The 22,319-nt window shown below is 38.8% G+C and overlaps 1 protein-coding gene and 1 long non-coding RNA gene across 4 annotated transcripts in view; one reads left to right on the forward strand and one right to left on the reverse strand.

Moving 5' to 3' along the window:
- Positions 1–22,319, reverse strand: part of Mtm1 (myotubularin 1) — a 74,829-nt gene that overhangs the window by 34,598 nt on the left and 17,912 nt on the right. For all 3 annotated transcript variants that reach the window (XM_015498015.2, XM_015498014.2, XM_048797036.1), the window contains one exon: positions 18,822–18,923. In XM_015498015.2, the coding sequence (XP_015353501.1) occupies positions 18,822–18,923 (102 nt within the window). The remainder of the gene's footprint in view (positions 1–18,821; positions 18,924–22,319) is intronic.
- LOC125614352 lies at positions 56–17,316 on the forward strand. Its single transcript, XR_007344956.1, has 3 exons — positions 56–66; positions 5,760–5,763; positions 17,058–17,316. It is a non-coding gene; the product is annotated as an uncharacterized LOC125614352 (long non-coding RNA).

Genomic DNA, 22,319 nt, shown 5'->3' on the forward strand with positions numbered 1-22,319 from the left:
GAATTCTGAAGCTAACACACCCAAAGCCAAATTCTTGACTCTACCTTACCAATCCTGCTCTTCCCAGTTTCCCCCATTTCAGTCAATGATAGCTCCATCCTTCTAGTTGACTGAGCCAAAAGCTGTCGAGTCATCCTTGTTCCTACTCAGCTACCAACCTGGTCTAATCCTAAACCATCTCTCACTCGGATTATTACAATAATCTCTAACTGTGCCTATCTTTATACCTCTAAGGTCAGAGTAACAGTGTCATAAGTCAGATCAAGTCACTCCTCTGCCAAAATCCTCCTGTGGCTTTCCATCTGGCTTAGAGTAAAAGTGGAAGTCCTTCCAATGGCTGACGTGGCTATGTGCCATCTGGCCACCAACCCCCCCAAAGACATGGTTTGTCTTTGCTCATGACCCTATTTACTCACTCAGTTTCAGCCACACTGACTTCCTGTGCCACTCCCTTGAAGGACCAAGCACGCACCAGTCTCAGGGCCTTGGCACCCACTGTTCCATCTGCCTGGAATCCTTTTCCCTCATGGCTTACTCTCTTAATTCTTCCACATGTCTGATCAAGAGTAACCATAATCAATGACCTTCCCTGACATCTTATAGAAAACCAACACACTACCCTTACAAGATCACTCCCTATTATCCTTCCCCTGTTTTACTTTCCCCTATCACTTATGACCATTTGACTTATTATCTAAGTACTTATTTACTATTGGACCCCACTGTCCCCTTATGTGGAACATGGGCTCCACATAAGCAAACACTTGCTTTGTTCATCTCCTCTATGTCCAATAATGAGAACAGTATCTGGTCCCTGGTAGGCAGCACACATATGAATGAATGACAAAATGAAGCCCTTTCTCTAGATGTGCCAGGTCTGGGTACTTTTCCTCTAGGTATCTCCTTCCCTTTCCCCTGTTAGCCTATTGTTTTGCCTACCAGTATCCTCTCCCTTACGTCACAGGGATTTTCTGGAAAACCATTACCTAGCAGCAAAAGTTTTCTATATTTGAATGACAAGTTTATGGTAAAAACTGATCAAGAACATGCTGGAACCTATTCTCTTCTCAAACACTCCCAAGCATGCAGCATCCTGAGCAGGTCTTAACTTGGGCAGTGCTAGGCCTGAGTGCTGTGTGCTTCACTGAGGCCCTCACCTGATACCGAGTCCACAGCAATGCTCAACTACCCAGTACCACTGGGGAAAATAAAATATTCCTGTTAACTGAAGTTTAACTCAGGGACTCTTGGTGAAAATAGCGCTAAAACATTAGGTGTGCTTCTTTATTCACAAACAGAATCTATGGAGCACACCTAAGCATTCTCTTGGTGACATATCTTTGCTTTGAACATTTGATAATCTACTGGTAAGTACCTGGAACAGGTAAATGCTCAGAACTGCTGAATGCTATGCTGTTGACACAGTTGTAGATGGCGGATAGTTTGAGATATAAGGATACACAGTCACTCACTTTAGAAGACTTCAACATAAATTTTTTGTTCCTATGCTTTTAGTTATTTGCATCTTTGGCATGGAACTCAAGAGAATATTGCAACCTTTTAAAAAAATTCCTGTTCCTAAATCAACAGCCTAGATAAAAGGTTTTCTCCAGAAAAATCATCAAATATAGTAATGGTATCACTATTCTTTAACTTGCCAGCTGTATTTTCAAGGTAAATTACTATTTCTCAATTGCTCATAATAAAATGCTTTTGTATCCTGTAAGACACTTACCAATAAGTTTACAAAACTGTTATCAGAAGATAAAGGCTATATGACCCAAATAAAAATTATCTCCATAATGTCCTTAATATGCTTAAGAGAACTTAAGCACAAGCAACATTAAATTGTTTTTGTCATTAGCATGAGAATGAGACAGTATCCCTATGGTACCTATGTATCAGGTGGCCTTTCTCAGGAGATTACTTCTACAATGACACTTCATACTGTGAATGAGGTTCAGAGGAGGCAATGAACTGGCATCCTTTACCCCTGTAACATGCCTATTACAACTTGGTGACAGAAACAGCTCCCAGTTGACTCTTCATGCTAAGAGCCAGGCTTGAACCTCAATTATTTCAGGAAAATTTATGAGTCACATATCAAATATTTCTCATTATGAAATAATATGACAATACATCTAACATTGCATCAGAGCTCAGGATGGAAAAGGCCAGATGCATAAACCAATATTTCCACCATCCAAATAAATTCACTTCTAATTACAGAAAACCATTTTAAAAAAGCATTACTGGTTAGGGTTTACATGGTGGTTTTTCTTTAAAAACTAGGCTTTCCATAAACTACTTGGCTCAAATGAAGCAAGCATTAACAAAGAAGTAATGCTGAGATTTTCTAAAGTAAAATGTACCAGATATTTTAATTTTCCCTCTTTTTCTTAAAGACTCAGAAAAGAGAACAAAGCAAGAATCTTCAAATACAAGCTGTCAGTGGAGTAACATAAAGGTGGATTATTACAAAAAACAAAACAAATATTAAACATTAAAGCAAGGCTAACAATATCCATTCATCTGAACCTCATTATTAAACAGTGCAAAGCTCCCTGCAAGTGGTGACTCGTGACAAGCCTAATTAAAGCTCCTGTCTGAAAACTATTCAAACCTGAAATTAATGAGTTACATGTCTTGAGGTTTTTAGCTGTCATTTATTTTCTTTCCAGACAAGACATTTTTAAGGCTTTTGGTTGTTTTTAGTACTTTATGAATGGGTTGACATTCCAACAAATGTTCCTAGATGTAGCCTCGGGTGGGTCTGTTTTGACCCTCAGTTCACGTGGACAGAGCTGGTTCTAGAGCATTTTCCATTCCAGCCACCAAGCAGGAAGTCTTATTTGCCAAGTGGGTAATGGTAAAGTCCACCCATGAACCCTCCAAGCACTGATTTCATTTCTCTGCCTACAGAAAACTCAGGAATGATTCATCCCCAACCTAGTAAAATCTTAGAACAGCGAGGGTGTTGGGTTGAGTGTTGGTGATCAGTAGATGGTCAGTGTCCCCTTTGCAACTTCCTTCTAGGGCCTACTCCTTGCCCACGGCTCTGCCTCAGAATTGGACTGGGGTAGGCCTGGGCCCTCTTTCAAGATGCCATAGGATGCCTGTGCCTTGCCTCACTCATACTGAATGAGAATCTCTAGGAGGTGACCTACCCATGCCCTGGACCTTGGATACACCAGAACCATTAGGAATCTGTAGTGAAGCTATTAGGGGATGCTGTTTTACTTATATTTAGAATGATTTTGAAGTAATCATAGATTTGCAGGAAGTTGCAAAAAAATGTATGAGGAGAACACATGCACCCTTCAGCCAGCCTCTCCCAATGTAAACATCTTTTATAACTAGAACACAGTATCAAAACTAGGAAACTGGCATCAGAAAACACGTTCTCAAATGCTTAGCCCTTGGCTTCCTTGAGTGAGCAGGTCTTTCTTTATTTTGCTATTAATGTTGGGGTATGTCAACAATTATGATACTGGCTAGTGTAGAGATACCATGCATAGAGACTTTAAAAAAGCAATCATGTGCATTTTTCCCTGATTAAAAATAGCACAATGTAACATTTGAAAAATGTTAAAGGACAAAGTTGAGATGAAAATCTCTGATTTCACACTAGGGATAAAAACAGCTCTGACATAGGGAATATAGCTTGTCATTTCTATTTAGCTACATTTAGCATTGTTGTATCTTATAGGGGAAAAAACTGAAATGACAACAGATTTTAGTTTTCACTTAATTAGCTATTATTTTTAAATAGCACCTTTATAAAGATGCACTGATTTGCTTAAACATCTACAGTGGAGTTTTTTGAATTTAGCAGAATCTTTAAATCTCAAACAATTCCTGAGTTGCCTTTGAGCAAGGAGAGCTATCTATCAGGATTATCCTGTCAGCTCAGGATTCCTCCATCTCACACAGCTCCTTCCTCAAAGACATGCAGTATGGGGTACAGAACTGGAGGTTTGAGAATTAGATCGGTAAAAAATCAATATAATTTCAAATGGGAGACAGTTCAGAAGAAAATCATTTTTATAGTATTCAGAGGAATAAACTGATCAGCTATGTACATTTAAAAGTGTTTTCTTTCAAGGGATGTTGCCATCACATAGTAGCTACTCATCAATGGACATGATTTTCAAGAGGAATATTACCCATTTTTTCATGAACAAACAAACTTGTCTCTGAATACCTAACCTGAAATTTTCAGGGAAACACTCACTACTTCTTTTCTAATCAATATTTGTTATATCTGAGCAAGAATTTATGTGAGTTTTTTTCTAACTTAATTTCTCAAATTGGAGACATTCACCTTTTGAAAAGCTTCCATCTACAATTTAAAGGTGCAGCAATGTATAATTACCTCATTTTCATCTTTTAGATTATGCTTAAGAAACAAGAACATTTAACCTAAGAAAAAATTACTTTCATTGAAGTTGAGGTAGCTAAAATTTTTAAGAACCTGAGGAGATATTGAAATTTGACAAAATATAATTCTAAGATCTTAATGCAAGCTAATGCCTTCAGTATAAGTATTTCACATGACTTGACATAGCAAGGTCATTTACATTAGTGTGATGTACTTATTCCAAAAATCTGACAAAAGTTTCATAGGTCAAAAGAAGCTAGCACATAAATTATCATTTATACTTCCATTTGCATAAATAATTCTCCTGATCCTATTTCTACCACTGACAAAATCTATAATCCTGGGCAAAGTGGTTTAATATTCCTGGTCAGTTACTTTAAAATATATATGTGTGTGTGTGCGCGCGCATATGTATATATGAAAGGACCACAATCACAAAAGTACATTTGAAATGTCACTTGAAAACATCTACAATTGTAATCATTTAAGGCTGACATTTATCAGGGTCTGCACATTGCACCTCTTCTCACTGTAATTCTCTCTCCTAGCAATTTTGGCTACATTTATGAAAATGCCAATGATTACATCCAATCCTTCCAAGTAATCCTCTCCCCATTCCAGAACCCAAGGTCTAGGGAGTCACCTACCTCCTAGATCTGTACACCTGGTTGTCCCATAGATACTTGTGGCTCAGCAAATGTGAAGGGGATATTTCCCATCTTGGTCCCTGGCCCCACCATCAGCTTTGTTATCCAGGCTGGACTCTATCACTCCATTCCCTTTCATAACTATATTCAATCATCAAATTCTACTGATCTTACAATCTAGATCTTTCTGAAATCCAGTCTCTCCTGTTCCTTTTATTGTTCCATTTCATCACAGAGCAAGGTGACTAACAAAGATCCCCAGAAATGGTCTCTTCCCTGCCTCCATTCTTGTCCTTTAATAGACTACCCCTGCACACAGCAGCCTATGTAATCTTTTTGAAATAGAAACCTAATCATGTCATATTCTAGCTTAAAATCCTTAAATAGCCAGGAGTGGTCTGTAATAGTAGCTATTCAGGAGGGTGAGGTGGAGGATCTCAAGTTTAAAGTTGCTTCAGCAACTTAGCAAGGCCCTAAGGAACTTAGTGAGACTTAGTCTCTCAGTTAATAGGGCTGGGGATGTGGGATGTGGGTTCAACCCCTGGTACCAAAAAGAAACCAACCAATCAAAAAACCCTTAAATGGTTCCCTTCACCTTAAGATAAAAAAGCAACACTTCTTGATAAGGCAGGTTGAGCTCTGAAAACTTTGGCCAGGCCTTACTCTGCACTATTTCTTTCCTTCCCCCATGAACATGTGTGCCCCGGGCACCAAATCCCTTGCAGGTCCAGTCTGGTTTTTCACATTTGCACAGACTGCTCCTTCAGTTTGGCATAACCATTTCTTCCTAGTGAATGCTCATTTTTTTCCCAGAATTTTCCTCCTCTAAGCTTTCCTTTAATACTCCAATGACATCCCATGTGCCACTATACCACATTGATCTGTTTGGCCACATCACCCAGGAAAATGGGATTCCTTGGGGACAAACAGTAGGTATCAACTCTAGATCCCTGAGTTCAATTGTAATGAAGGCTTTCTGTAAATGAAGGCTTGCCCTCTCACACAGTATAACATCTTATAAAACTTCAACAGCTGGAATAGTGCATGAAGAGAAACACTTAGAAATCAGACCAAATTTGCAGAGGAATTGTGTGTGAAATACAGGTGTATTTTATATTAGTGAACTAGTCAACAAATGTTGTCATAACACATGAGAAGAAAGAGAGAGGTCCATATATACATTTTAACTCTGAATAAATTCCAAATTGATAAAATATTTAAATTTTTAAAAAGAAACCAGAATACTATAGGAGCACAAGAGAATTCTTATATAGCTCTGATTGGAGAAGACTTTCCTAACTGGTATACAAAACCCAGAATCTATAACAAAAAAAAGTGTGCATATAAGCAATAACATCACAGGCCTGAGACTGCTTTCTTTTGGAGGGCCTGCTTACATGATTGGCCCTTGGCTGACACCTGGGAATCTGGATTTTGGAACTGTTCCCATCATTCTCTGATAAGAGTGGTTTACTGTGCCTGAGCTGCTCATATAAACAATGTGGTTCATGATGAACCCTGCATTCCCTTCTGGAAGTCTGGAATTTAGGTTACGTGCAAATCAGTGGGTGCCTATGTAACTAACCCCCAAGAGAAACCCCAGACACTTTCTGACAAGATTTCCTAGTTGGCAACATCTCAAACATGTTGCCACAACTTGTTCCTAGAAGAATTAAGTACATCTTGAATGACTCCACTGAAAAGGAATTCTGGAAGCTTAATCCTGATTTCTCCTTGACTTTGCCACATGTACTTTTTACCTTTGCTGGTTTTGTTCTATCATCTTTTGATGTAATAAACCCTACCTGTGAGTTCAACTGTATGTTGAATCCTGTGAGTCTTCCCAGTGATTCAATGCACCTGGTCTTTGGGTGGTCTTTGGGACCCTCAACACTAACAGAATAAACTCTACCAAATAAATATTTCAAAGATTCTTCATAGCAAAACCACCACTGAGTATGGTCAAAAGCCATATGGAAAAATATTTGCAACACACAAGTCAATGTAGCTATTATCATAAAGAATATCTTTATTAACAAGAAAAATTAACCCCCCAAAATACCAAAAACCCTGAAGAAAAACAGGCAGAAGACAAAGAATGTAGAAATAGAAATACAAATGGTTTACACCAAAAGATATTCAATTCTATTCAAATGAGATAAAAAGAAAATAAAACTATGAATCTACATTTTCACCTATTAGACTGTCAAAGATAAAAAAAAATTAGAAATCAGCCAGATATGGGGTACATGCCTATATTCTCAGTGATTTGAGAGGCTGATGCAGGGGGGTTGCAATTTTGAGGCCATAAGAAACTTGGTGAGACCCTGACTCAAAATTAAAAAAAAAAAATTAAAAGGGCTAGGGATGTGGCTCAGTGACAGAGCACCCCTGGGTTAAATCTCAGTACCAAAACAAAAACAAAAACAAAAACAAAACAAAACAACAAAAACAAACAAACAAACAAACAAAAAACATTCAGTCGATATAGTAGGCAGAATAACAGCCTCCCAAAGATGTCCAGGTCCTAATCCCTGGAACCTGTTATGTTACTACACATAGCAAAGAAGAATTGAAGTTCCAAGTGGAATTAAGATTGCTATCAGTTTACATTGAAATGAAGAGAGTACCCTGGATTAGCTGGGTGTGCCTCATGTAATCATAAGGTCCTGAAAGTGGAAGACAGAGACAGAAAAGTCAGAGTTAGAAAAGAAGTGATGATGGAAGCAAAGAGTGATTCAGTTGAGAAGGCTTAGACCCACTACTGCTGGCTCTGAGGATGGGGCGAGGAACACAAGTGGCCTCTGGAAGCTGGAAAAGGCAAAGGAGAAGATTCTCCCTTGGAGCCTCTGGAATGAATGCAGCCCTGTTGACAACACCTTCATTTTAAACTAGTGAGACCCATTTTGGATTTCTGACCTACAGAACTGAAAAATGAGACTGAACCACTAAGTCTGTGGTGAGTTGTTAGAGCAGAAATAGGAAATGAATACCTTGGCAAGGCTGTCTGGGAACAGGCACTCTAACTGCAACTGCAAACTATGAACAAAATATTAAGTGGAGAAAAAGAAAAGTAAGACATGGCTACCCTCTTTAAGGAGTTAGAAATGCTTCCAAGGAAAGAGACAAAGAGGACAAAACTATGGATCATGTTGAAAGGAAGGCAGTTAAGTGTCACAAGTGAGAGAGGAAAAGCATGTTGGGACTGTGCCAAGGTTTACTTCCTGACAAACAGGCCTAGGGAGACATTGATGACATTTGAGCTACTCTGAAGGATGTCATTAAAAGTAACTAAACAACAAATGAGTAGTTTGGGGGGAATAAGAGAGAGTCATTTTAAACAAGCATTTGGTGTCACTTAAAGTTACATAGCAGCTATGGAAAAATATGAAGCTATAGATTTGGAAACCATGTTCAGAAAGGCAATGCTTATAGACATGAGAGTGAGAAGGACTATTGAGGGGGTAAGATGGGGCAAGTGGAAGCACAGATTTTTCTAAAAAAAAAAAAAAAAAATCACAACTTGAAGGAAGCAGGGGAACCAAAAAAGAAGTGAGAGGTAGAAGGAACATGAGATTAAGGTCTCAGAGACTATAGGGAAAGATAAGTTTAAAAAAAAAAGAGGAAGAAGCATCTGGAAATATGATAGTCTAAATGGTATCTGAAGACTTCTGCTGAACACATTCAGAAGTGCTAGATACAACAGAAGTTTTTTTTTTCTTTTTTTTTAATGCACTAATGGATCTGTGATGGAGGAGTAAACACCCAGAAGCAGGAATGTAGAGAGCAAGAGAACATACTGGCTTTCCCCTTCAGGGTACTCACAGAACTGGTTTTCATGGCCTCTTGGGGTACTAGAGATAGGACATGAAGTCTCAGGCCCCCCAAAGATGGAGTCAAATTAGAAGCCTGGCCTCCTAAGTGCTACTACTCAGGAAAGGGATGAAGGGGAAATAACCACCTTGAGGCTCCAAGAGAACTTACCTGTCTAGAATTTTGGGGGTTGAGGAAGAGAGGAAACAAATCTCTACCACTATCTGCCACCAGGAATTTATAGCCATAAATCAGCCTTTAAGTACTTTATAGCCCAAATCATAAAACCTGGATGGACCCCAAAACATCAAGTGGAGAGTTAATTTATAACCTTCCCAAGTTGGTGGTGCCCCAAGATGTCTGGCAGAGAAAAACACCAATCTTCTTTCAGTAAAACTGCCTTCAATTTCAGCCTGTAAGTATTCTGCAGATAAAGTTCCAAGGAACAGGAGTTTCCAGGTGATAATCAAAAAACATACCAGGAAACTAAGCACCACTTTTTGGTAGGAAAAGGCCATAAAGATATTGGGTATTATATTGATCAGATGCCTACCATAAGCTCTGTTTAATATGCTTGAAGAAATAAAAGGGTCAAGATTAAGAGTTTATAAATAATGGACATACAGATCTAAGAGAATCAAAAACAACTTTTATAACATAAAAACATAATAGTGGATTGTCATGTATGTAAGAAAAATAAATAAATAAATAAATAAAAACTTAATAGTGGAATGAAAAACTCAATAGATCAGTTAGAGTTGTAGTAGAAGATAAAACCAGAAGAAATTACCCGGCATGCATCACAGGGGTCAAAGGATGTTCCTTTAATCAGTATTCTTCATATTTTACATGTTTTGTAAATGTTCTTTGATGTCTACTCAACATTAAAATGATATAACTTTGAGAGGAAGGAGTGGTAAGAGTCAAATAACTGCACAGTTGAAGAGGGTAAAACAAAGGGACTAAAAGTTTTATAACTTTCAAGGTATGAATTGACATTCAGAATAGTTCCCTTGGAGCAGGAGCGCTAGAGATCTGGTTCCAATGTGTTATGGAGCGGATTCTGTGGGGGTGAAGGTGGGCAGGGACCTGATGCTTCTGTGGACAAATGAGACAAGAGCTCCATGAGACAGGCAGTGAGGAGAAGAACCAATCATGTTCAAAGGCTTAGAGGGACATGGCAGAGGCCAGAGAATGGAGGGCCCAGCCTTGAAGGAGGCAGGAAGGGAAGACATTCAAAAGCATGATTAGTTCTTCAATTAGCCAAGTTCACTGCTTATTTAAGAAAAAAGTCCTGACCCAAAAGAAAGCAGACAACTAAGACATGCTTTAGTCTTAAGGCCTCATCTGGGTGGAAAGAAGGAAGTGTGTGCAGGTACTTCTCATTTCAATCCCCATGTGAAAATGAGTTATTCTCCGTTTACCTATTTATTTGGTAATAAGCCCCAAAAGTAATGGTCCACTCAATTTCAGCCTCATTTATTGTTTAAAGATTTTTTCCAGTATTTTATTTACTTATTTATATGTGGTGCTGAGGATCAAACCCAGTGCCTCACACTATGCTAGGCAAATGCTCTACCACTGAGCCACAACTCCAGCCCTTCAGCCTCATTTAAAATGCTAGTGCAATCTTCAGTATTTTTCCCATTTCTCAGCAAAGCAACAAAGACACCGGAGGTGTGGAAGACTTCCCTCCCATCCTTTGGATGTGGGACACAGTGCAAAACCATCAGTCCCTGGAGGACTACTTGGCACAGCAAAGGCCTTGCAACCCAGTTGCTTCTCTCCTGAAATTCAAGTCAGCAAGAACAAGGCACAGCAAAGGCCTTGCAACCCAGTTGCTTCTCTCCTGAAATTCAAGTCAGCAAGAACAAGGTCCCTCATGTAAAGGTTAAATGTACCACCCTCCAAAACAAAAACAAAAACACCACCTTCATGACTATAATCACCTCGTAGAAGATAATGAGCAGGAAATACTACAACACTAAGGAACTCAATCCAGAATGTCACAGAAAAAGGCAAAGTGCATAAACACAAACTTGACCAAATCATGTTCCCCTGAAAGCACTAAGCCTGAATAGTCAAATATGGAAGGAGAAAAGGGAAAATTATTTGTGAAGAATTTTGTCCATTATATAGCTCTGCTTCCCACATTTCCCATTTCTAATTCAGTTGCTTTCTGGACTTAATACTGTGAAATTGAAGAATTTCAACCAATACTTTCTCAAAGTACAACCTGTGGTTTATTTATAATACTACTAATCTTTATGTAGCATCTTTCCTTTGAAGGGCTTAAAGTGTTCCACATATTATTACAATTACTATATTAATAGTCTTGGGGGAAAGTGTATTGAGGTAATCATCCTTATTCCTTATACCTGCTGGGAAAATGGTGTGCTAATAACAGAACAGCTGACATTTATTGAGCACTTATCACATAGCAGGTAGTGTCATAAGCACTTTACATTTAATCCTTACAAAAACCCTATGGAATAGGGACTGTTATTATCCCCATTACAGATGAGAACACTGAAGTACATAAATATTATGGGACTTCCAAGGTTGCAAGCAGGGACGTGAATGAATTGGATTCACACATGGGCCATTGGACTCCGTGGTCCACACTAGTAACCACAAATTGGAAGGGCTCCCAAACAAGTCCCTTCAGGAGTCTCCCAGGCAGTGGCTGCTATAAAACTGGAACTGGGTCTTGGGCTTCATTCTTCTAGCTCTAGACTTCCTGTATGTGAGTGTGCATCCCATGTGTTTATTCACAAACACAATCTTCACTTCAAATTCAAGAAAATCCATGTATGCCTAGAGCTGTGAAGATAGATTTGAGCTTATTAATGCTGATGTTAACTTAAAATTAATGTTATTTTACCATTATCTGAAATAGTGTTTTTCAAACTTTCTTGACTATGATTAACAGTAAGCAATGCTCTTTAACACTATGAATACACACACACACACACACACACACATACATATACATGCACACACACACCTGAAAGAAATGTTTCATGAAACCATACTTACCCATATTAGGTTATGCTCTTTATAGTTTCTATTATATTCATTTTAAAAGTTCTGGTTGCAATCTAGGACACTGATGTTTTAATTTTTTTTTTTTTTTTGATGCTGGCAGTTGAACCCATAGGTGCTTTACCACTGAGCCACATCCCCAGCTCTATTCATTTTTTTTTTTTAATTTTGAGACAGGGTCTCACTAAGTTTCTGATGGCTTCATTAAGCTGCTGAGGCTGGCCTTGAACTTGTAATTCTCCTGTCTCAGCCTCCTGAGTCACTAGTATTATAGGCAGGCGTCGCTGGGATTACAGGTGTATTCTGCCACACCTGGCTCTAGGACACTGATTTTATGGGTCACTAATAGGATGGTTTAACAAACTCTCATCTAGAATTTATACTATCTCTGTCCCATCTGAGTACAAAATGAGCAAACTATAATAAATGAAAGCAATGAAAGAACTTTGCTCCTGAATACATCACCTCAACAAACTCTCTTTTTTTTGCAGTGCCATAAGGTCCTGCTCCTGTGTGCACAATTTTGGTTTCTACCTTTATAAAATGCCACAAATCAGGATTTCAAAATTTCTTTTACCTAAAACTCATATTGAGTTACATGCCATTTATGAAAATTCAGTAAAATTTCTAGTGATTGAAAAGCAAAGCAAAGATAATTCAAGAAAAGAAATGCTTTAGTTGAAATATAAAATGTTATCAAAAAAACATGCAACAATCAAGTTAATGGTTTGGGGTGGACTCTGTGTTGTTAAACAGCTGAAGTTCAATTTGGAGTTTAAGTTCTGACTCAAACACACTGAGTGGTGAAAATACTAATGGGGAAGGAGGCAGAGAGAGCCAAAGGGGTGGTCTGAAGTAAGAAAGCCCACTCACAATCCATTCATCCCACGGCTGGGTTTGGAGCCCAGCTCTCTTGGCCTCCAGACACCATTTCATGGATACAACAGCAAGTTTACTTCTGCCTTCAAATGGCAGTGAAAATCACTGCAATAATCTGCAGCTGGTATAACAGTTGCAATAATATTCATGTAGTGATATTTTTCATGCAGGGACTTTTGTATTGTTCAATGCAATCGGGCTTAGAGCATGCTTCCAGGAAATCCCTTTTTGGCACACTCTCACATTCCCCACTGTGGCAGTTTGGAAACTTTTCTTCCCCTCCTGTCTCAGAGGAATAATTGTCTCTTCTCCTTTCCAAAACTGCCCTACAAATGGGGTTTAATCCCATCCCCCCTCTGCCTTCTCCAGGATCTTGTTTGAGAAAGGGTCCCTTCTCTCTTGCCTTGAAAAGTGGCAAGATTTCTTTCCCCCTTTCCACAAATACAGTCATTCACTGTTCTCAGATGCTAAGGGAGAAAAACTTCTTCCTTGGCTATGGCTGCTACCCCTACTTTTTATTTCAACCACCTACTCTCCCTTTAAGCCCCTGCAAACCGTTTGGCTTCTGTCCCCTCTCTGAGATCCTTTCCTGGAGTCCTAAAAGTTCAACAAACTTAAAGCAGGCCATGGCCGAGGCACTGGGGATACAAAGATAATGAAAGAACATTTCTCCTCCCTTCCATATGTTTCCCCAATGAAATCCTTTTCTGAACTCCCTACTGTCAACAGCCTCTCATCCTTCCTACCACTCAAGCCCCAAACACAATGACCAAGGCAAATTCATCCCTCTTCTCCGACCTCTCTGATGAAACTGCTGCCCAAGTCTGTGAAATCCTTGTCCTACCCCTTTCCACCTGCACACTGGTTCAGGCCCTGCAGCCCTCTCATTTGGATCTCTCAGGCATCTCCCCAGCTTCCTTGGCTCTCCCTTCCCACGGGTTCTACATAATGTTGTCTTCAACAGTATCATTATTTCTGAACCTTCAGTAAGTCTCCATTACTTCCTGAGACACAAGCTCCCCACCCTCACATAGCCTTCCATCAGGTGACTCCAAACCTCCCACTGCAGCCAAAAGCCATGAGTTTACCTTCTTAAACCCCTTGCAATGCTGTGAGCTTTCCCTCCACTGTGTGGAGAATCAGCTCTTGTCTCTATTGGAAATTCCACTTCCTCCACCTCCCCTGCCCACTGGAAATTATATCCATCCTTCAAGGCCCCACATTAACAACTATCAATCCCATGCAGGTTTTTCCAGTCTCCTTCCTGTGAGCCCCCAATGAACTTCCTCTGCATTTCTCCCACACAACTGCATGCAGAGTATCCTACATTAGGCCATGTGTATTTGTCATATCACTTTCCCTATACCTCACATCCCCAAATGGAACTAGGTATCATTTGTCCTGTACTACTTTCTCAAATGCCCTCACCGCTTCCTGACACAGCTCAACACAGAATTCCAAAATGGAAATCCATTTCTGAAACAGTTGCACCTGTTGACTCACTTATCAGGGACTGGCATTCCCAAAACAGTGTCAATACCAATCTGTTTATATCTGCATCTTGTATTGTTTTGGTGACTGACTTAAACATTTTTAAGCATGAATTTTAGTGGTTAAAACTTAAGAGAATGCAATTTCCAAAACTCTGTACGAGCAAATTGGGTCACTCCTTTTCTTTAGTTCATTACTTTATTGACATCCTAAAGGAAGAGACAGGGATTCTCAGCATAGATATGAAAAATATAGCCAAGTGCCACAGCCTGGAGAAAGCAAGCCCTCTGTGGAGGACTGCAGTAACAGCAACACAGAATCCCAAGCTCTGGTACTAGATCCACAATACTCAGAAACTGTCATCATCCTATTGGTTTCCATATGAAGATTTTCCATCATATTCTACTCAATATGAGTAATTAAAAAGCCATCATTATAAAATTCCCATGCAGTGGCTAGGTGTGGCTCAGTGATATATCACCTGCTTAGCGGGTCTGAAGCCCTGGGATTCTATCCTCAGCACTGCAAACAAAAACACCAAAAACAATAGCAAACATTCTTCCCATACAGAAGTCATTATGCTACGGGTGGAAAGACAGATAAAAGGTGATCCCTGACTTGATAAGCTCACAGTATAGTGGCTGTTAGTGACAGCAATTACAACATAATTATTACATAAAGCAAACTGAGGTAAGTGTTCCAACAGAAGGACCTGCAAACTCTAAAATGTGAGAGGTTAAGATGAACCCACCAAGAGGGTACACACATGGCAAGGGAAAGGACCCTGGACTGAGCAACATATTGAAAAACTAGTGTGTGGAGAATGGGCATTTAAGAGACAAGGGGGATACAGGTAAAGGTAATAGCAAAATCCAAACTTGGAAAGCACTGTGTGTGCCCAAGGACCACAGGGCAGTCCTGCATGGCTGTAGTGTAGGATACAAGGTATGAAGAGATCACTGAGTTTTTGGAGGTAGTGGGCTGGGGAGGTAGGGACACAGAGACATGATTGTTTAAATTCAAAACAAAACAAACAGAAAAAAAGGGAAACCAGGTGGAGAGCATTGCTAGATTAGGAAGCCCAAGGAGAAATGGGAAGAAACAGTTGAATTATTAATGAGCAGAATCTATAGGAGTTGGAATTGATGTGCCTATGGGACATGATGCAGAGCAAGAATGAAAATAAGTGACTTCAGATTATGGAACTTGAGCAATTAAGGATTCTTGAACTTGCAGGACTTAAGAGGACAAAGAGCAGGCTTCCTGAACTGCAAAGAGGTTAGGGCACCAAGGAGCTTACAATTCATATGGACTTCCTAAGGAATATTTTTAAAATTTTTTAACTTTATTTTTTATGTGGTACTTAGGATCGAACCCTGTGTCTCACATGTGCTAGGCAAGTGCTCCATCACTGAGCCACAACCCCAGCCCTTTTTATTTGGGGGCGGGGGCTACGGAGGTCACTCAACCACTGAGCCACATCCCCAGCGCAATTTTGTATTTTATTTAGAGACAGGGTCTCACTGACTTGCTTAGCCATTGCTAAGGCTAGCTTTGAACTCATGATCCTCCTGCCTCAGCCTCCAGAGCAGCTGGGATTACAGGCTTGCACCACTGCACCTGGCTCTAAGGAAGATGTTTGAAGGTTACACTAGTTACACTCAAGGACTCTAACAGGGCAAGATTTAGAAGTCATCTACACAGCAGTGACAGCTTAAATCATAGGAGTAAATGAAGTCTTTGAGGTGCAAGTGGGTAACTCAAGAAGAGGGCTGAGAGTGGAACACTGACAAGATGTTTACATTTAAGGAGAAGGCACAGGCAGTAGACTCTATGAAAAATATTTAAGATGGTGTGGGAACACAGAAGCCAAGATGTTCAGGAGAGTATTCAAATTTGTTGAATGTTAAGGAGAGATGGCAGACAATTAGGATGGAAATGAGCCACTAGATATAGCCAGTAAGAGGTTTTGAGCTTTAAGAAGGTATCAGCAATACAGATGGATACTGGTGATGAGGACAGGCTAGAATATTCTTCTCAGAATTTTGTCACTAAAGTGAGAGATGAGATAGTAGTTTAAAGAAAAAGCTAGCCTAATAGTTGACTTTTTTTAAGGGGAAAAGATAGAGAACATGCCAGATAAAGGGAACTGCTGATGATGCATGATTTCATGGAAGGTGGAATAAGGTCTCAGTGCCAAACCTGCTATGTAAGCCAGTCCTGAAATTTCTGATAATGTAGGGCCAGGTATACATAAACCAATACAGAACCTATTTCCTAACTGAATTTTCATAAATCTCATTCTCACTTTCAAAATAATTTAGAAGACGTGTTCACATAAACCATTATATCCTAATAAAGTTAGAAATGTTTCATATAGAAATATTTTAAATCATGTTAAATCAGAAACTTAGAGAAGGCTGAAAATGGATTCAGCGATAATGCTATCAGTGAATTTGTTTTCAAGCATTACATTTTCATCTACAATCAACATGAGACTCATGGTGAGTACTTCATATCCTTCTAAACTCTACAGCCTTTGTGAATGGTTCCTCCTCTCCACCACACATGAACTTCCTATGATTGGAACAACTGCAGGTGAAAGTCAGGGAAAAAGAAACCTTATCTCATTAGATTTGATAAACCTCTGAAATTTATTGCAAGAAATACAATAATAAAAACTTAAAACAAAAATATTTGTTATGCCTTATTCTAAAACTGAGTCTCAAACTGGAATACCTTGGAAGACAGATACTTTTGTAGAGGTCGTTTGACCTAAATAGTTAAGCGTTTGTATTAAGTTTTATATTGATATCTAATCAGATTCTTAATCATAGCCCATAAGAAGGAATGCAACTTTAATATTGGACTTTACTGATGTGTTTAGTGTCTGCAATTTTTTTTTCTTTAAATCATAGCCATATGGTAAATTTTCTATTTTGTTAATGGTTCTCTTTTATTGATGGGCATGCAGTGGGTGTTTCTTGGAAATGGCCAATTTTTATTAAAATACTTCTGGAAGAAAGAAAAAAAAATCCCCAAACATATTAAAAGACAGCTAAAGAGTTATAGGAAGAAAAGCTAGAACACAAAACAGCTCTTCTACATGATCTCTCTCATCACCTTCAGTTTAGTCTGCAGTGTAATTATCCTCTACTTAAAATATAGGTGTAATATATCCTCTACTTAAAATATTTGTTGAAGAATTATGTCCTTGCCCTCTACTTAGCAGGTATTCACCTCCAAGTGTGCTTAGCATCAACCAGAGGAGGAGGGGGATAAGAAGATGCAAGCAAGGCATGACAGAAAAAAGGAAGCCAAGACTGAGACACAATATAATGAAGAACTGAGGACAAGACTCATGGAAAGGTTTAGCTCAGTCACATGGTCAACGCAAGTGTTCCTGGATTGTTTGGTAAAGAAGTAGGAAATGTTTTAGGTAGACATAACACTGGATTTCTGTTATAAATTGAATCTAGAATGACCTCCAAAGGCTCAGGTATTGAAGGCCTGGTCCCCAGCACAATCATGTTCAGAGGTGGGACTTTTAGAAAGTGACTGGATCATGAGGCCTCTGATTTCATCAGTGGAAGGATAATTTGATCGAAAGTGGTAGAAGCTGTAGGAGGTGGGACCTAGCTGAAAAAGTGGGGCCTTGGGGGAATGTTCTAGGGAACTATGTCTTGTCCCTGGTCCCTTCCTCTCTGCTTCCTGGCTGTCATTAGCTGAGAAGCTTTCCTTTACCACACTCTTCCACCACAATGTTCAGTTTTAATCAAGGTTCACAGCACAGGAGCTAGCCAACCATGGACTAGAACCACTAAAACATGAACTAAAATAAATCTTTCTTTAAGTTGTTCATGTCAGGCATTTTGGTCACAGTGATGAAAAGCTGACTAACACACTGCATTTCCTTTTGGACTAAGTCATAGATTATAACTAATTAAATGTGTAATAAATCCATCCTGCAAATATATATTAAATGTTATGAAATGACATTTGAAATGTCATTATTTTACAAAATAAACCTGCCTGCTTATTCAGGTGCTGGATGTAGTACCTATATAACACATATGTATTTTAAAAGTACATTTGCCTAAATGGCATTTGGGATCAGAGGATATGTTCCCATTTATAAGAGGAGCCACAAAAGCCCGACAAGCATTCTCCATTAGCACCAAAGTGAGGAACAATGAACTCTAAGAGCAGACCTCATAGTGATACACAGAGCCACCCCATCCTCTATTCCCTACATTTAAAAGGGCATAGTCAGGGCTGGAGAGCACAAGGCATCCTGGGTAAAGCTCCTGTGCTCAGGAAGGGCTCCCATTGGCCTCCTGGCACTGAGGTTCAGTCACCTGGGTCAATCCATCTTGCAGACTAGCAGGAGAGAGACTTAGTCCTCCTGGAAGTGATTAAATCATATTTAATAAAACACCCCCACATACAAATCACACCAGGAAACACAAGGCAGTGAGTGAGTAAAAGAGAATCCCAGCCCGCAGGCAGTTTACACAGAGAAAGCCTGAGAACCTTCTGATGCTTAGGAGAGCCCTAGAATTTACCAGACTGTGGGCCAGAGGAAAGGCGAATCTTGTGAGGATCTCAAACATATCTCTTCTGCTGTGGCCTTCCTGTTTTAAAGCAAACCTCAGGTTTCTCATATCCTAGGGGGGCAAAGGAGAAATTTGACATTTCAGTCTACCAATAAAGTCACATGAATTAGCAAAAAATCTTTCATTCAATTAAGGGATTAGAAGAGTCACTTACCTAAAATGACAATGAATCTACACTAGTAAAAAATTACTTTACTTTATGTGGTATTTTGAAATAACTCATTTAAGAACACCTGAAAATATTCTATTATAGACATGAAAGTAAAGACAAGACAAAGGAACAAGCAGTAACAAGAAGACAGAGCTAAGCATCATTTGATTAAAAGAAGGAAAACAACCCCTACACATCTTCTTCCATGTCTACATTTACTGGTTTCTAAGAGATTTTTAAATTATCAAATGACATTCTATTCATACAAATTTTCAAAAGAGTACCTGCTATCAAAGATAATCTCAACATTGTTAAACATGTCATTAAAATACAGAAGCTCTCTCCCTAAATGATTGGCATTTTAAGCTCTCATACAAGTAATGGAGTAATATAATTTTACTATCCAATACTGCTTTCATACAGTTTCTATATAACCACACTAAAGTATCTCATATTAGTAATAACTTTACTTTCAGAAATTAATGATGATAACCAGATTTTAAAGGTAGCTTCCCACTATCATGTATAATTATAATGCACCAATGAAAATAATTAAAATATCTTCTAATACACATCTTTTTAACAGGCAGGAAAACCTTTTTTGAATCCAAATGAAATGAGCTACTTTAAATTTCAATTTGTATTATGTATAAAAATATAATACTCTTATTGTCAAGGCTGAATTGTTTTAAGGCTGTCTCTTTAAAACAATCAATCATGGTGCTGGGGATAAGGCTCAGTGGTAGAGCACTTACCTAGATACATAAGGCCCTGGGTTTAATCCCTAGTACTAAGAAAAACAAACAAGAAAAAAAAGCTTAACAAGCAGTCATGGTGCTGTGACTGAGTGGTAGCTAAGCACTGAAAACATTATACTTTGCAATAAACTCTGAACTGTCATTTCAGAAAAATAAGCACTATGCTACGCCCTGCAGCTACCTCAGGAGTGAGTCAGCCCCAATCCCTGCCCTATTGGGCATCACAAACTTTATACTGTTCAGAGTGATTTTTTGTTAGTTATCCCCAGGTACTCTTAAAGATTCATAAGTCGTCAGTCTGAAGGACCAGAAAAGGCTTCATCATCTAGAAGACATCCCAAAGGGTAAAGGAAGTATGAATGAGACTCTCAGATCTCTAATGAATACCCTGAGATCCATCACTCTCTATACAATAACATCTACTGGGCCTTACCAGATCCAGGATTCTGTGCTTTTTTTTCCTCCTTTCTATCATTCTTGGGATGGAACCTACGGCCTTGCACATGCAAGGCAAGTGGTCTACAACTGAGCCATATCCCAGCCTTTACTTTCATTTTTAACAGCATGTAACTGAATAAAATCCAACAACCAATTTAAATCACGTCCCCAATACACTGGGATGTTATTGTCAGTTCATGACACAAAGCAATAATCATCTGAAGGGAAAAATCATTTCAATGGGATGAGATATGCTAAAAGGTACAGCAATGGAGACTTGCAAACTCTGGGCTCAAGGACCTGTGAGGAACTTTCTTCCTAATAGCCATGGGTCAATGATAACTATCTCTAACTTAAATATTTATTCTGCTCTCTCAGGGATTTAAACAAGTACTTTTCATGTGCCAAAGCACAACTGATTCAAGCAACTTCTTTTTGCCATCTGATTCAGATGCAATTAAAGACACTTTCTTGCCAACAAGAAAATTGAAGTGGAAAAGGCAAATGACTCACAGGCAGTAGATCACCAAATCTGTAACAGAAATAGGAGCATACACTAACTGCTAAGTTCTACCTGGCCTCCTCAGAGTTTGACTCATCAGGGCAACTGGTAAAGATCTCCCAGTCAGACCTTCAATCTATTTATAAACTGGGTCTTATGTTGATATGATTGATTTAATGAGGTGCCAATTTCTAGAAAGCATTTCCAAAGAAACAACACATATCACTGTTGTCTTTGAGTCAAGTAAATGAGAATGAGGAAGAGAAAGACAGAGAAGGCTCTGTAATAGTATGGTTTTGCTCTATTTTCTAAAAAAAGATTCCAAATCTTGAGCAGGGGCTACCATGAGTCTTGCAGGGCAAAAATTCGTATATGCAGAGCTACCTTCTCCCCTGGTACTGGACAAGGTCTCCTAGGACTTATGTTCACCATGTGAACATTGCTATTGGCAAGTATAAACCCTTACATGCACAGTTGGGATAGCTAAATGTGTAGGGGTTGTTAGACTTGCTTTGGAAGACAAATACAGTTGTACTATGGTTACTGAGTGCAAGTGCAAGAGAACCTATGAGTGAGTCTTGATACCACTGCAGCAGATTTCTCTGTAACAACATAAGGTCTGTTACTGACAATATGAGGTATAACTCTTGCAACTTTGGTGCATCTGGGAGATAATTTAGCTAAAAACCTATGCTATAACATTGTATACATATGTGTGTATGTTTGTGTGTGTATGTGTGTGTATACATATATATTTGTATAAGTAAATGTAAAAATAAATTTTTATATTTTATAAAATATACATATATTTATCTGTACATATGTAAGATTTGAGAATTATGCCTAATGAGTGTTACTAAGCCTTTTGTTCTTATAATAAACAAAGGGTAAGAATGTGCTTTTGTTTTATTAATTTGGGGAAATTCATATTTAAGTAAGTTTTCCTATTGATAAGGCAGCAAATAGAATTTTTTAAAATTCCTCCTAAAATTAGTCACTCCAAAGTCTTCAAAATATCAATCATGGACTGGGGCTATGGCTCACTGGTAGAGCACTTGCCTGGTGTGTGTGAGGCCCTGGGTTTGATCCTCAGCACCATATAAAAATAAACAAAGTAAAAAATCCATTGGCAACTAAAAAATATTTTTAAAATATTTTAACCACATTTTTCCTTGAGTGCTTTAATGCATCACTCTACTTCCCAATAATCCTTTTATGCAAAACTCAAAAAAAGTCCTTCATAGTAAATCTCCATACTTCTAGATTCCAAAGGGTAGACAGAAACCAGGATAATAGATGAGGCACAAAGGTAGTTCAGATAAAAACAAAAACCAGATAAGGTAGGGAGTAGTGGAGAATTTCAGTTCAAGCTTGTTTCTGGTAGAGTGTACTTGTTTTGATCATTTATAAATAGAGAGAAAAATACTGTACTGGATTCAAAGTCCAAACCTAAGGAGAAGAGGTTGGTCTTTAGAAATCACAGTGCACAAAGCCTTGGAATAGGAGACTTGGGTTTTCATTCTGGCTCTTCCATTGGCTCCTTGGAAAACCCCAGGCAAGTCATGTTGTTTATCAAAGGCCTCATTCCCCAATTCATG

The sequence above is a fragment of the Marmota marmota genome, unplaced genomic scaffold (assembly GCF_001458135.2).
Source record: "Marmota marmota marmota unplaced genomic scaffold, marMar, whole genome shotgun sequence".
Lineage (NCBI taxonomy): Eukaryota > Metazoa > Chordata > Mammalia > Rodentia > Sciuridae > Marmota > Marmota marmota.